Source organism: Patagioenas fasciata, chromosome 16 (assembly GCF_037038585.1).
Source record: "Patagioenas fasciata isolate bPatFas1 chromosome 16, bPatFas1.hap1, whole genome shotgun sequence".
Taxonomy (NCBI): domain Eukaryota; kingdom Metazoa; phylum Chordata; class Aves; order Columbiformes; family Columbidae; genus Patagioenas; species Patagioenas fasciata.
Window position 1 is genome coordinate 2,674,554 of NC_092535.1, and position 14,826 is coordinate 2,689,379.

The 14,826-nt window shown below is 40.6% G+C and overlaps 1 protein-coding gene across 10 annotated transcripts in view; it reads left to right on the forward strand.

Moving 5' to 3' along the window:
* PTPRT (protein tyrosine phosphatase receptor type T) overlaps nt 1-14,826 on the forward strand; it is a 382,611-nt gene that overhangs the window by 298,523 nt on the left and 69,262 nt on the right. For all 10 annotated transcript variants that reach the window (XM_065850187.2, XM_071815733.1, XM_065850189.2 and 7 more), the window contains exon 14: nt 8,632-8,767. In XM_065850187.2, the coding sequence (XP_065706259.2) occupies nt 8,632-8,767 (136 nt within the window). The remainder of the gene's footprint in view (nt 1-8,631; nt 8,768-14,826) is intronic.

The window sequence follows — 14,826 nt, forward strand, 5'->3', positions numbered from 1 at the left end:
TGGAATTATTGTGAAGTTCAAATGCTTTTGAGATTGAGAGAAATATAGTGCATTAGCACTGGGAAAAAGGGACTTTCTTCAGAGCTCAGAACGGAACCTGGGTCTGAAAGGCGACCAGTGAGGTCATGGGGAGAAAAAGACTGCAAAAAAACTATTCACACAGAGTTTTACAGCATATATAAACTGTTTATTTAGATAGTTCTTGCTCCCTCAGATTCATTAAAGAGGCCTGTGTTGTTTTCTGAAATATATTCTAGTCTTATAGACAACGTGCTTTTAAACAGATCTAATCCCACTTCAGATCTTTTTGTTATTGCGTTTTGTCTTCTGATACACTGGAATGTTATTCCTTTGACAGGTATATTCTGCTTTGTGCTATTTATTTCAGAGGGTTTTAGCACACTTTTTAAGTCGAATGCATGATTTGTTTTGGTGTTTTTTGGTTGGTTGGTGTTTGGTTTTGGTGGTTTGGTTTGGTTTTTTTTCCACTCTGAACAGATCTCTGCCTTCTAGAAGTTATTTTTTTTAGCGCAAGTTTGTGTATCACCATAATTTGTTGTTAATAACACACATGATTATGTTGCTCTTGTTGACAAATATTCCCTGCTGAGAAGACAAATCAAACATCCTAGCGTGTGAATGCCCACTTAACCCAGTGAGCATCTGTATTTGCACCGAATTTGGTATCAAGACTTCCTTAGAGGGATTTAAAAAGTCAGCTTTATGGGCTTCCTTAACCCAGCATGATAATGACCCAGCTTTGAATTAGTGAAGAGCCTGGTGCAGAACTGGACGAGGCCACAAGTGAGGTGAGTTTTGATACCCTCAGCCCACTTTCCAGAGGACATGAGGTAAAATTTGGGATAGATTAGCAACAGGAAATCATGAAAACATCACCTCTGCAATTCAAAGCATCCACTGCTGGGTTACGCAGGGTAGCTTCAGAAAAGAAGGGCCTTTAGAAAAAGGTGACTGTAATTTTTCATTGTTGTGTGAGTCACATCCTCCTGGAATCAAAGCAGGGAGGGATTTATGAATAAATAGGAGGCTGTGGTCCCCTTTCAACACCCGCCTGGTGTGAAAAGATGCTGCTGGCAACGTGTTGTGGCTCGTAGGCTGTGCAGATGAACTGGTAACCCAGCAAAGGAGGAAAAAAACAACATTAAATCCACAAGCTAAGGTCAAATCTGGAAGGATTTGTTCTGATTTTGGCTCATTTAGTTTTAATGCAAGGAGAAAGGGATGGTGATTTGCTTGTGAAATTCAGGGTGGTTTTTATTTTCCTGGCCTCTGCCTGAAGGTTTTCAGGAAGAACTGTCTGAGCATCCCTGAAGCCTCCTGCACAGGAGGCTTTAGGAGTGGGAGCAGGGCTGTTACCTTTTAGATGACAGCAAAGTTCCCTGTTCCCAACCCTCATACTCTTAGACCAGCTTATTTGGGTAGTCAGTATTTCTTCTCCATTTCCCTATATATAAAAATGCTTTGTAAGGTCTACCAGCCGCTAGTCAGGTACTGGGGATCACTTAAAAAGTTTTTCAAAAACAGATTATCATTGGCGGTGTTCCTAAATAGCACTTCCAAAGGCACGACCAACCCAAGGCTATCACAAATACATTACGCTTCTGTTTCCTTACATAGATTTTTCAATGAGCTAGTGTTCAGGAACAGGATTATTATTATTAATGCATTAGACTCTCAGTTTCTTCCAGGAACTGGACATTTAAAAAACTGTATGGCAGCATTAGGACATGGGACAATGTCACAGGAGAGGTAAGCGTGAAAGAGGCAGTTTCATAACACCACTGTAGAGGAAAAGAAAAATCCTCATTCAAGACACACCTGGAAGTGCTGCCTGAACTTGGCAAAGTGCAGAAAGTTTCCCAGTGTTTCATGCAGCACACGTAGAGCGGGTATCCGCAGACTCCCTAATGCATTGGCCATATGACTCCCTTTTTACTGTAAATCGGTGAGTTATCCTCCTTTGCATGCTGCTCACTCAGCTCAAGGGTGAAGTCTTATCAGGCACGGGTTTTGTCGGCCACCGTGGTGCTCGAAGCACCTTTGACCAGCCGGGCTTGAGAGGTGGCTTTATTGCAGTATTCATGTTGTACCCACTGCTGGACTTTGCTCGCTGAGTTTGTAATTCCCACAGCTCGTCTGGCAGCGGATTTTTAATGATAACCGTGATGAGAGCACAGTAACTGCTTAGAGGGGACTGGCTGGTGCAAAGGTTAATTAGTTTTTGTTCGTATGGTGTCTATTATACATCTACAGCGTTGTCATGCACTGTAGTGGTTTCGCCTGTATCAGTCAAAAAATAAATCTCCTTGTGTCTGTTCAAGACCACATAAGAATTGAGACACATCTGTAAAATTGAACTTGTGATAATGGGAATTTTACTTGTTTTCCATTTTCATAATTAAAAGCTAGTTTCTAAATAGCTTCACAGAAGTGGAGAGCTAAAATGGAAACATGCTATCACACTCCGAACCGTCGCATCACTTGTAGGCATCGCAGCAGCTTCTCTTTGTCTGAGCTCTTCTTTCAAGTAAATGTAATAACCTTTCTCATTCTTGGGGGCCATATATCTGCCTTTAGCACAAATTAAGTGCTTCTGTTCTGAAGAGAGAGGAAGAAAAACAGGAGGAGAAAAGAAAAGCCTTTGTGGTAGATTTGCCTTGAATCTCCAGAATCAGTTATTCTCTTACTGCTATTTTTTAATTCTTCTTCAGTTTAGTAATACTAATCTTGATTCCACGCTGTGTGTTTACCCTCATCCTCCTACAGATCCAACCTGTATGCCTGATAATCCCTCATATAAATTCTGATCTGTCTTTCTCTCCAGGATTGCTTTGTTTTGCTGCTCTCTCCACTTAGAATATAGTTGAAAGCTTTTGGTTCTCATCATTCTTTCCATCCTTTTTGAGCTTTTATAAAGAAACGAGAACGTCTCATTGTAGTCTTAAGCCTGTGGCTGTTGTCGTCTTGAATAACTGGAGGTGGAATAGTAGCGATGTTCTACGTAGTGGTGTTGGTGTTCCTTTTTTTAATGGATTGCAATAAAGAAATAGCCAAAGTGGAATCTGTCTCTCAGATTTGGTGGCCTCTTTCACTTTGTTGGTTTGTGATATGCAGAACCTTGGGCATCATGCATTGCTTTTATTAGTCCAGGTACTCTGGTATATGAGGTTGCAAACTAGTCTGTCCTCCCCAACCCACGTGTGTGGCTGTGGCTGGGTAGTGCTGGCTGACAGGTATTCCAGATGAAGGTATAAAATGATGCTCTTCCATCTTTATCTCAATGTTTTCATTCTTATAGGCAGCTGCCTGCCCTTGTGTTTGGGTTTTGGAGACTGTGTTTCAGAGGTTTAGATATAATCAGGATCTGAAAACATTGCTACATGCAGGGATGCTTTAATCATTATTAGGTCATTCCAAAAGAGAAAAGAAATAATGTTTACAAGTGATTTGAGAATATCTGTCTTTTGAAAGCAAACCTCCTGGTCTACCAGGAAACTTTACATTCAGCATGCTGCCTGGCCATTATGTGCTACAAAGAAATTACTCTGATTGAGCAACTCATTTTAACTCACACTGACTTAGAAACCACTATTTTTCATTAGTTTTTCTGGCTTAAATAAGGTTTTGAAGTTATTTTTCTGATTATTTTTTGTTTCAAGAGTGACTTCCTATCTGAAGAAGCCGTATTCTTAAGGATTACAAATTTGAACCTGATCCTAGTCTTTGCCAGACTGACTTGTTCGCTTTCTGGATCTTTCCTGTCATCTGGCAATGGCTGCACCCCCATTGCTCGTGTGGCTTCTGTCATTTTGTCCCTTCCTCATTCCCACCTGCCCTGTCCTTTGTCACCCCGGGTGTCTGGCCCAGCTGTCCTCGCTGCCGTTTTGTTCGCATTCTCTTCTCTTGTTGTGGAATCAGATGCTTCTCTCTCCTACGCAGCAACACGGCTCCTGGTGATTGTGGTACCACTGCCATGGTGAGACTTTGTTCTTTGTGCCTCTCCAGTTGGAAATGTCACATAAATACCTGTCTTCTCCTCCTGCCTGTGGCTCTTTTGAATTCTTTCTCCTGTCAGTTACATTTTTTTTTTTTAAAGCAGTATTGTAATTGCTGCTTTAAATAAAGAACATTTCAAATTACAGCTTGTGAAGTAGGTTTTATAGAAGAAACTTATATTATCAGTCTTGCTTAACTGCATGCACTCAATAATCATTCTTTCCTGGATGTTCTTCAGTGTGCCACCTCCACAGAGAAGGTCACTTTATTTCTGGCGGTTTATTGTTTTCAAATGATATATCTGTGCATAAATTGCTCGGTGAAAGATTGCCATGGTATCTTTCACTTAGGTATCGTCACTGTTTCTCCCTCCATCCCCCCATCCCCATCTGTAAGAGGTGTCTGCTGGAATCGCCACAGGGTGTCAGTCCTCAGCTCCACTGTTGGGTGCCTTTGATGCCGAAGGCAGATCCTTAATCTTTACAGATCTATAAAGTAAATAACATAATTTATTACTTACCTTGCATGAGCATAAGGGGGATTTAAAGGACATATTAATATCGCTCTAGGAGTGTATAGCATCAGATATGAACGCTTGCTGGTAAGTGGATGATTTTTCACTTCCTTAACATTTTGAGAAGGTTTGCCTTTAGTTATGACTGGTAAAAACTGGAGTTTGGTCTGTTGGAATCGCTTGCAAACCAGCTCAAAGTAGCTAAACATATCATCTCTTCCTTGTGGACAGAAGCAATTTCAGCTGTAGAAATCTTGTGGAAGATTTAACTCTGGAATACAAACGACAGCCCTCTATACTGAAGTTAATTTTGGATTTCAAATTCTTGCCGTTAAGTTTTCAGCCACTGCAGAGCCAGCTTTAACATTGCTCCCAAAGCAAGGAGGAATTTGAAAGGTTGCAAGCTGCAACGAGCTGAAACCATGCTTCCAGTACTTGCATCTTACTGAACTAGTCTGGGATTTAGGTACCTATGGATGCACAGCTGCATAGACCTTGGGTGTCTGTGAGTGTGTTACCACAAAAAAAATGAGTGCTTGATGATCCATAAATCTCACTTCTCGTGGGCTGATGAGGCAGGTGATTCTGGGAAAGAACCTGTTTTTCCCTCCTCTGCTCTCTTTGCATCTCTGCAGCATCACCAGAACAGTGTCTCCCATTAATGTAATGTGTTCTGTCTCACTGCAAGACGCTGGATCTCTGAGAGTGTTGAAAGAGGTTGAAAAAGCGAAGTAAATTAGGTTGGTGGGAAAGGATGAAAATTCTGAAATAGCTATGGATGTAAAATGCAGTGCTGGGTGGATGCCAGTGCCTGTGAAAGTCAGATTCATGCCACCGGTCAAGCTTCTGGGAAAGTGCATTTCATATAGTATATAAATGTATATCTCTGAAAGTAGTAGCCCGGTCTAGTAGATAATGCACAGATAGGGAGTCAAAGGACCTACAGTTTTTGCTTCTCTGGCACTGTCTTCTATCATTTGCCTCTTTTATTAAGAAAGTAAGCTTAGGGCAGAAAATTGTCCTATTTCATGTTAGTACAGTGTAATGGGGTCCTGGCCTTAGCGAGGGCCTGGGTGCCACTGAAGAACACAGGATAATAACAGTGGTGACCTGTTCTATATCCTATTATTCCGGTATCCAGCTTCAGTTATGAGGAACAATTTATTCCTGGAAACACAGTGAGAGTAACGACTGGAAAATATGGTTATAGTTTATTTTCTTCCCCTTTTAATGTCAGCAGTATATAAACATCATTTTTCAGAAAGAAAAGGGTGGCTCCTCAAGTATGAAAGTGCAGAGCTTTCCAAGTGTATTTAAAGATATTTGTAGAAAATGGCCATCTGAGCAGTTTTGATGGGCTTCTGTGCTCGGAGGATTTCAGATCTGCCTGTAGAGAAGCAAAACTGAAGCAAAAGCGTTACTTTCAGGAGCAGTAGAAATCATTTTCCTCCTTCCCTTACCTGCAGCTGGTGGTGGTGCAGGTGGGAGCACCAGCAACCACAGTAGATTTAGGCATCTACAAGAAAAACACACCACAACTGCAGAAAACCAAGGGACTTTTGTGGTAGTGTTTCATTACAAATCTTCAAGAATCCAAGACCCAGGAATATACTGACACTGTCATATTATCAATCCCTAGGTACTATTGGCTGAGACACCTCACAAATGGTTGGACTGGTAGCCTAAAGGAATTGTTGGCCTTTGCCAAGATAGATAGAAAGACTTAAACAGAAGATTCAAGTGAAACAGTCACCATAGTGTGTAGGTGTCAGGATGGATAATGAGCTTTTATTCTCTTTCCAGAGCTGCTGTAGTCTGCAACGGGACGAGAAATATGAAATAAAATGCAGTGACCACACATTGCCTGTAGTAACAAGCAACAGCCTGGCAAAATCAAACTGATCTAGTGGATTAGAGGATGGAGTTGACAGCGCATTCTTAATCTTTTATTTAACGTGGCTCACAACTCATCAGGGTATTCAGATGGTGAAGAAATGGAGGGGGCCTGACTGTGCTGTTTGTGGTAGAAAACCATTCCCTAACACCTATTATTTACGGTCATAGGAATAACGGCAACTCAAGTGAAGGATAATTTGGAGTGCTTCTGAGTTTCGCTCCAAATGAATACACTTTTAACCATTTTCAGGGAAAAATTGTACCTTTATCATTTCCTTGGTTGTGCGATAGTGTCGGCATTGCCTGTATGATGTTGTATGGCTCACCTCACGGGTAGATTTCATCCAAGATTGTAAGAGAGATTGTCAAATATGCAACCAATATAGTATTTTATTTTCACACTCTGGTGTCCAATTAATTTCAGACCTATGCACACAGAAGTTACCGGTGAATTCTTAACTGAATGGGAAAATTGGTGGATGAGGCAGAGCAGTAGAGTTGTCAGGGACAAAAAGCTGAAAATTACATGTGTATTTGAAACAGCCAGCATTTTTTGCTTGGTAAATATTACGTTTTGCTGTGACAAACTAGATTAACAGCTTAGCTGTAAGAAAAGCGAAATCATACTTTTATCACTGCATGTGGTGAGTTTTCTTGTTGTGCATTCGTTGTGTCATTGTTCTATATGTGCTCATCAAGATGCGATGGGAGGAGAACGTAACATTTCATTCGAGATCAGATCCTCAGCCCTGGAAGTCCATCAGCCGAGGCCGTATTCAGAACCCATCAGAAAGCCCCATATTCATTTGTGCGATTGGATCATGGTAGCCATCGGGACTCATCCTTGCACACAGAGACCATTTAAAGCATTTGCAGTTTAACATGTGGGCAAATGAGCAAAACAATAACCCAGTGAGGTTTTCTGCTGTCTCACCAACACGTGGACTCGATTAAATGTTATCTCCCCAAGCAACTGACTTTATGAACAAAGTGATTCAGCTTTTCCTGAAGGTCAGCAACACAGAATTCTTAAAAGAGCAAAACATTACGGTCTTCTGATGGCAGCACTCTGGTTTCACCTTTGATTCTTTTTTCCTATGGCGTTTAAGATGTAGAGAAAGACTCTGCTGACTCCAACAGCAAAGGCGAAGCCCAAGATAAGATTATGATCTCAAGTCACATCAATTCATTTACCTTTATCAAACGCAATGGTGATATTTTTAGGAGTCGTTAAGTATGTCAAGAATATAATAAAGACAGGCTTATTTAGTCTTTAGAGTAGCCACGACTCAAATCTTGTGGGGCTTTCTAAATCAAGCCCAGTGGTTTAAGCTGTATCTGGAAAAAATCTGTGCAGCAAGTAATGAATTCAGCAGAGCTAAGGTATCTAATAATCACTATATAGTAGTGCCAGCAAGGGGTAGAGGGTAGCATTCTGCAAGGTCCTTGGTTATTGCAGGGACAAAAGACCCTTAAAGTCAAATCATGACAAGGAAGTAAAAGAAGAAATGCTGTGCCAGTAATATTCCTAAATATATTTTATTTTTAGGTGTGTAGGCTTTACTCTTAAAAAGATATTAAAACAAACAAAAAAATCAATTAGAAATTATGTTGTCTTGCCGGAACTGCAGAAGAACTTATGTGTGGAACACATTAAATGGTGAAGAGGGTGCTCTGTGTGTTGGATTAATGCTCGTTACATGCATAATTGTAATTGTATTTTTACAAAAAACAGGCCTCCATTATAGTGAGAAATACAAATGTGTTCTGATTTTAGAAGAAAAAAAGTTTCTGTAAGCAGTATTATGGGATATGTTACTGTGAACTTCTGCATGAATTATTTCAGTGGGTAAGGATTGCACCTCCACTTAAGCTATTTGAAATGGAAATTATAACTGCTATTAATTGTCCTGCTTCTTGGGTGTATGCTGAGTGCCTCAGAAGAGTAAAATGCCTGTTACTGTGTAATATGGTGAAATGTTAGTCATTTGCATTGCACTCGGATTTTACACCCGATTACTGCTCTGAATTATCTGTCATTAGCCCTTATTAAAGGCGGATTTGGTAAGATGGGCGATTGTCTACTGCAATATGATGGGAAATATGTTGCTGGTCTTTCAAATGAATATTAAAAGTAGATGATTGCACAGCTGTTTTACAAATTCTCTTTCTATCTTCTCCTTCCTCTCCCTCCACCTTTTAAGGAGCTTCCACCCAGAATTCCAATGCAGTGGAGCCGGAAAAACAAGTTGACAGCACAGTGAAAATGGCTGGAGTTATAGCCGGTCTTCTGATGTTTGTTATCATCCTCTTGGGAGCAATGCTTACCATCAAGAGAAGGTGAGTTTCTGCTTTGCTTCCATCTTGGAACTCCTGGCTAGAAGAAGATTTCTTCAAAAAGAAGAGCTTGGTAGGGAGGGCAGCAGTTAATTCTTATTTATGCAACGCTGCCATGAAGAAGCTATAGTCCCAGAGTGACGCCTGTTCTGGCAGACAGTATACAAGCAATGAAGGAATGGTTGTTACTGCAAAGAGTTATTGATAATTAACAGATAATTAATGAGAAGGTATCGCTCATGAAAAAGCACAGAGAAGTACATAGGAATAATGAGGCAATGGAAGTGGGTATGTGAGCCTGTGTAGGTAGCACAGCAGTGGCCTGATAGAAGACCAGAATTCTTTCTTAACAGGCAATAAAAATAATGTCTTCAAAGGATGCGATTGAGGGTCTTGTTCTCAAGTGAGTCTTGATGAGACGTATTTTCGTGCAGCAATTTCTTTGCAACCACTGTTCAGCTCGAATATTACATCTTGCAGAGGGTGAGAATCTTTCCAAGAGTTAGCTCTAGTTTACAGGAGAATGAAACTTGGAAAAATCATACATGGCTATGAAATTTGTTGGAACAGTTGTTTGAACATTTTGTGTGATTTACTTTGGACCATTTGCACTTACGCTTTGAAGTAGACTATTGTAGTTGCTACTATTTGAAGAGCTCCACATTTACACTGTAATACAGTGATTCAGAAAACCTCTTAGAAGGCAAGTTTTTCTTGGGAAAAGTATGTGTCATGTATATATTTTTACCAGTCACATTTCTGAAGTGAACCCTACTTACTTTTCAACGATAATCTGATTCTAACTGAAAGCTACGTAGCTTGGCAGCCCCATATCTAGGGTATAATGTTACATGGGAGAACCTTGATTATTTTACTTGGACTGTTGCAGGGAGTGCAGCTTTTCAAAGCAAAGTTCTGTTCCTCTGAGATGTCTTCTCTCTATGACAAATAGTCATGCGTTTCCCAAAAATAAGAGCAGCCGTTAATGATCCCCTCTACCTTAATCCAGGGCACATATGCAAATGGAATAGTCCTGTGCTAGAGATGCTGGAGTGCAGGGCTGCTGTTCAGAAGGACCTTGAGAGGCTGGAGAAATGGGCTGGTGGGAATCTTGTGAGGTTTAGCAAAGTCCGGCAGCTGGGATGGGGTAACCCTGTGCACCAGAACAGCCGGGTTTGCAGAGAAGGACCTGGAGGTCCTGGTGGACCAGCCTAACACAGCTCAGCAAAGTGGCCTTGGAGCAAAGCATCATAGTTGTATTCCCAAACAGTCTACCCTGTCTTTCGAAATGTAAATGTGGGACTTTTGCTGTTAAACACCATGTTTGCTGCCAATCCATTTTTTTATATAAATTTGAGAACGGTTAGGAAATGTCTCAGAGGTAAAATTATGGGCAAGTAATTTTTTTGTTCCGTAACACTGTGATGAAATCTTATTCATTCTCATTCTGATTAATGCATCAACGTCGAAATGGCTTGATGCATATCAATGATTCAACATCGTTGCTTAATCTTCTTCCAATGGAAACTGGAAAACCAGCCAAAGGCCAGGTTATTAATACAAAAGAATCCTTCAAAGAAAAAGTGAAAAGTTATGGTTGATGTAGATTATCAGGTTTTTCTCTGTCTCTTTTATTCCCTACCCGCCCCCCTGAATGGGCTCTACATATTTTATGCATGATATAACGAACTTTTATTAGGGTCAGGAGACTGTATTATATAGTTTAGTTAGCAGGTATATAAAATCACTGGGTTTTAGCTTTCATTTTTTTCCTGGTGCATATTTAACTCAGATAAGTAAATGATGGGGAGATCTGTCAAGATCCAGCTTCTTCCAGCATTTGATACTTTGGATGTTTTGACTGTCATAACTGCTGCAGTGTAAGTCGATATCTCACGGAGAAACACAGACAAACGGAGAATCAAAAATACTTATAATTCAGCTCAAGTTGCAGCAGCTGGAGTCTCAGGACTCGTTTGCTTGATATAAAAATTCGCAAGGTAATGCTGACCTGAGCCGGCCCCTAACACAGTGCATGTGTTCTGTGGAACCAGCCTGGTCCCCAAAACTGCAATCTTTACTGAATTTGGGAGTCACATCCCACGGACAGAACTTTGCCATATCTGGCTTTTTCATAGGCTCTGGTAACCTGGGCATCTTTTTTTCAAAATTAAAATGAGAAAGGAGGTGAGGAGATGTATCAGAAATATAAATTCCTCCCCTTTTTCTTTCTGGAGCTGGAAAATCACATTTGCCTCCGTGTCATTCCCCTCCCTGTGCAAACAGACAAAATCACTGCACTCCGTATCTCTCTGTGTCTATTTGCTGTCATTTCCACAGTTAACCCACTGGAATACACACTATTATAAGAAATAAACTGGCTCATCAGCTTTAAAATCTTTTCCCATTTAGAAGCTATAAAAGTGCAGAAAGAGGGTGTTTTTCGGAGGTTGGCTCCCGCTGGGTCTGCTGATGGCACCGGGGCCGGGTGTCCCTTGAACGGGCACCACCAGTCACGTCCAGCTGAGGCTCAGAGCTGCATATGGACAAGTGTTCCCTGCAGATTAACTTCAGCCTGCCAGGCTCATTTAATTTGTCAACTAATGTGGATTGGGACCAGCTTTTATAAAAGGAAAGACCACTTTGGACCACAGATTGTTTTGAACCTCTGCAGGAGCACAGCTGAAAACTCGCACTTGTCAGAGAGAACAGTATAACTACAAAGTTCTCTTTCTGTTTTACAAAGAGAAATATTAGGAGCTTAAGCTCTTGCATTCAAGTTTTGTATCAACCTTACTTGAAAAGGAGTTCCCCTTTTCAGATCACTAAGGCTAACGCCCCTGTGTACAAGACACTGTTGTCTTGCAAGGCAACAATGCAGAAAAATAATGTAATTACACAAACGTGATGCGTTTTCTTCAGACTAAGCTGGAAAATATCACAGGGGCATTTGTTGATGGTCCAGGGCATCATAGTTCATTGGTAACGGGCACAGTAGAGGATTTCCTGAATGTAGCATTTTGTTAACCAGTGCAAAGGAAGGAGAGAGATTAGAAGAGACGGAAACATTAAATGAAGGCAGAGACCAGTTTGAGATTGGGATGAGGCAGATCATTAGAAGCTGCATTTGTTTCTGCGAGACACACCAAATCAGCATATTTTTTTAACTTTTCATATGCAAGGCATGAGAAAGTGTTGCCCAGTTGGTGGTAGTTTCAATAGACCATATTGCAAACACTCTATTGACTCGCAAATTGGGGCAGGCTGCCACTGTTTTGTAGGGTTTAATCAGATACATGGAGCTAAATTAAACCAACCAGAAGGTCTATGCCTTGGAAAATTTGGGTTTGATTTTATGTTTGTCATCTGAAAGTTTTAGTTGAACTCTGGGGTTCAACAACTAAAGTTTCTGTATGTGTGTATCTATGTAAAAATTACGTGTTTGCATACATAAATTTCACTTTAAATGTGGCTGTCTTACAGTACCTAAATCAAAACCGTTAACAAAATTGGTGTTCTTGGTTTTGGGAATCCATGAGCTACATGAGTTACATGTTTGAAGCTCCAATGTCGTCATTTGTATAGGGATGCACAAACTACTGCATTGTAATTTAGCCTGTTAATTTACAGTTGGTGATCAATGCCACTTGGATGTATTTGCTCACATAAGGCAGTACCTCCTTCCTTCATTAATAGACACATACTTCATTTTTATTGTATCAAAACATCACTAATTCTCTATGGAGCTTGTTTGTTTGTCCTTCATATTGGTTAAATATTTTCATGCAATAGAAAATACAGAACCAGTTAGTAAAAACAAGCTGAAACGAGAAAAACAAGACCTTTGTAAACTGCTTTTCTGGAGAAAATACCCTTTGACTTTGGCCCCCAAAAGGGTTGAATTTTGGTCCGTTCTGATTTCATCTGGACAGTTTTAACTCCGGTGCAGCCGTGACTTGCATTTCCCTGGAGTGAAGAATGTGACACTTTTCAGGCTTGTGCATTTGAGCGGACAAAACCTCTACTGACCCCTTTAAGTATAAGACTGAATAAATAGGATCAGACAGCCTGTCATGGGTGCACTGGAAATAAGTTCTTTAAACTGCTGTTGGTAGCAAAAAAGGAGATTTGGGGCTATGTAGGGTCTAGGATTAGTTCCTTCTGTGAAAATTCAGCTCCTTATTCTGGATTAAGATTTAAATGAAACTAATTAAATAAAACACAAATGCTTCTTGAGCAGAACATGCCTGGGCAATAGGAGAGAGTTACCATAGGGCTGTCTGCACATTCAGTGACCCGTGTCCCTTCTGTGTCCATACTGAAGGTGGGTGATACACTCTACGATCTGATCATGTTTTCAGTGATCCGTAACTTGGAGCATTTTAACAGTTCATTTTGAAATATTCCTTAGGAAGTCCTTATTTTAGACCACAAATTTTGGGAGAATTTGAGCCAAAATGGCCAGCCCGATTCCAAAATATAATCCTCCTTTTTTTGTCTTCCTTTATTTTCTGTCCTTATGGATTGAATCTTTCTGAGCTTTCTTCTGTAGCCTTGAGGCATATGTAGCATTTTAATGAGAACTAAGAGTCTCTTGCGATCTCATGTGTCCGCTGGCTGATACAGGAGGCAAACGGAAAGTATAGCAAGATGCTTATTGGAACAATTACAGCTGATAATGCTGTGAAACCTGGCACTGGCCTATCAGAGGGGTTTTATTGGTGGAATAATTTTGGGGACAAAGGGGGTTCAGCTGCATGGGCTCTCATTTTCCACATCCGGATGATTTTTCCCTTTTTTTTGAGGTTCAGAGAAACTTCAAATTTCAGAGTGAAGCTCGGTGGCAGTCACTGCACCTGAACTGGTGCATTGCTATTGCATGTGGAATTTCCGGGTTTCAGGGAATGATAGCATAAATACTTTTAGATATACCTTGGACTTGGTGTCATTCAAGTAACTTAAAACATATAAGGAATTTGGCCAGCATTTCAGGTTTATAGCAAGGGCCACCACCATGCAAAACACGTCACTTCAGAGTAATCCTCTTGTACACCTGTAGTCACTGCCCTCTACTCAGTGAGTACATAGGACAGGTGGTCACTTTGCACAGAGAGTAATGGTGCTGAATCTGGTTTCCGCGTCTGCTTGTGAAAGTTGTGTTCCAAGGAACCATAAAAGTGAACACTTGAACCTTGCATTTATACTTAGAGATGCCTCCTAGTATTTGTAGTGTCTTCAAGGATGGGGTTTTAAAGTTGTGCAATAGGTTGAAGTTTGGGCTTCATTGTTTTTCCCTGTCTGGACCACGGCTCCTGCTTTCGAGGCTCCGTTGTGCCTTGCTGTAAATCTGTAATAATGTGCTAGATCTGTTGTCAAAGAGCCTCTTCAGAGAAGCTCTTTTCCAGTTATAAAAGAGAAGACATCACCTCCTATGTTATGAACGATTGCCAAGGCTTGTTTTGTGGTGCTGCTCAAACGCATATCAGAATGTTCCGAAGTGTATTGTTGAAAAGCTCTAATAGAAAATGCTTAATCACAGTGACGCAGAAAGCTAATGCATACCCCTGGTGATCATCTATAAATATGTAGTGATGCTTGAATTGTTAATGAACTATTTGCATTTGAGAGTCTGATGAAGCTTGATTTATCGTTACACAATTTGCTCATTGTCTAAATATTCCAAAATCGTGGTGTTCTTACATTGTCACTTTCTTATTTATTGTTAGTTATATTACTAGCTTGTACATATTTCTTTCCATTCCAAAAATCTCAAAGCACTTTACAGGCCAAGGTAAGTCTCATTACATGTATAGCGACCTGGCAAAGCGAAGGGAGAAAGAGGTGAGGGGATTTATTCCTGGGGACACCGGTCAGTGGCAGAAGTGGAAGCACAACCTGTGTTTCCCGTCTCCAGAATCCATTCCTCACCAGCTTTACAGCTCCTGAAAAACGTGCAGGAGAACAGTAGCTCAGTACGAGAGGAACCACAAATACTTTGTATATTGAAAAAAATCCTAGAGTTCATATAAATCTAATTATGTTTTTTCTTTCATTTTTTTCCC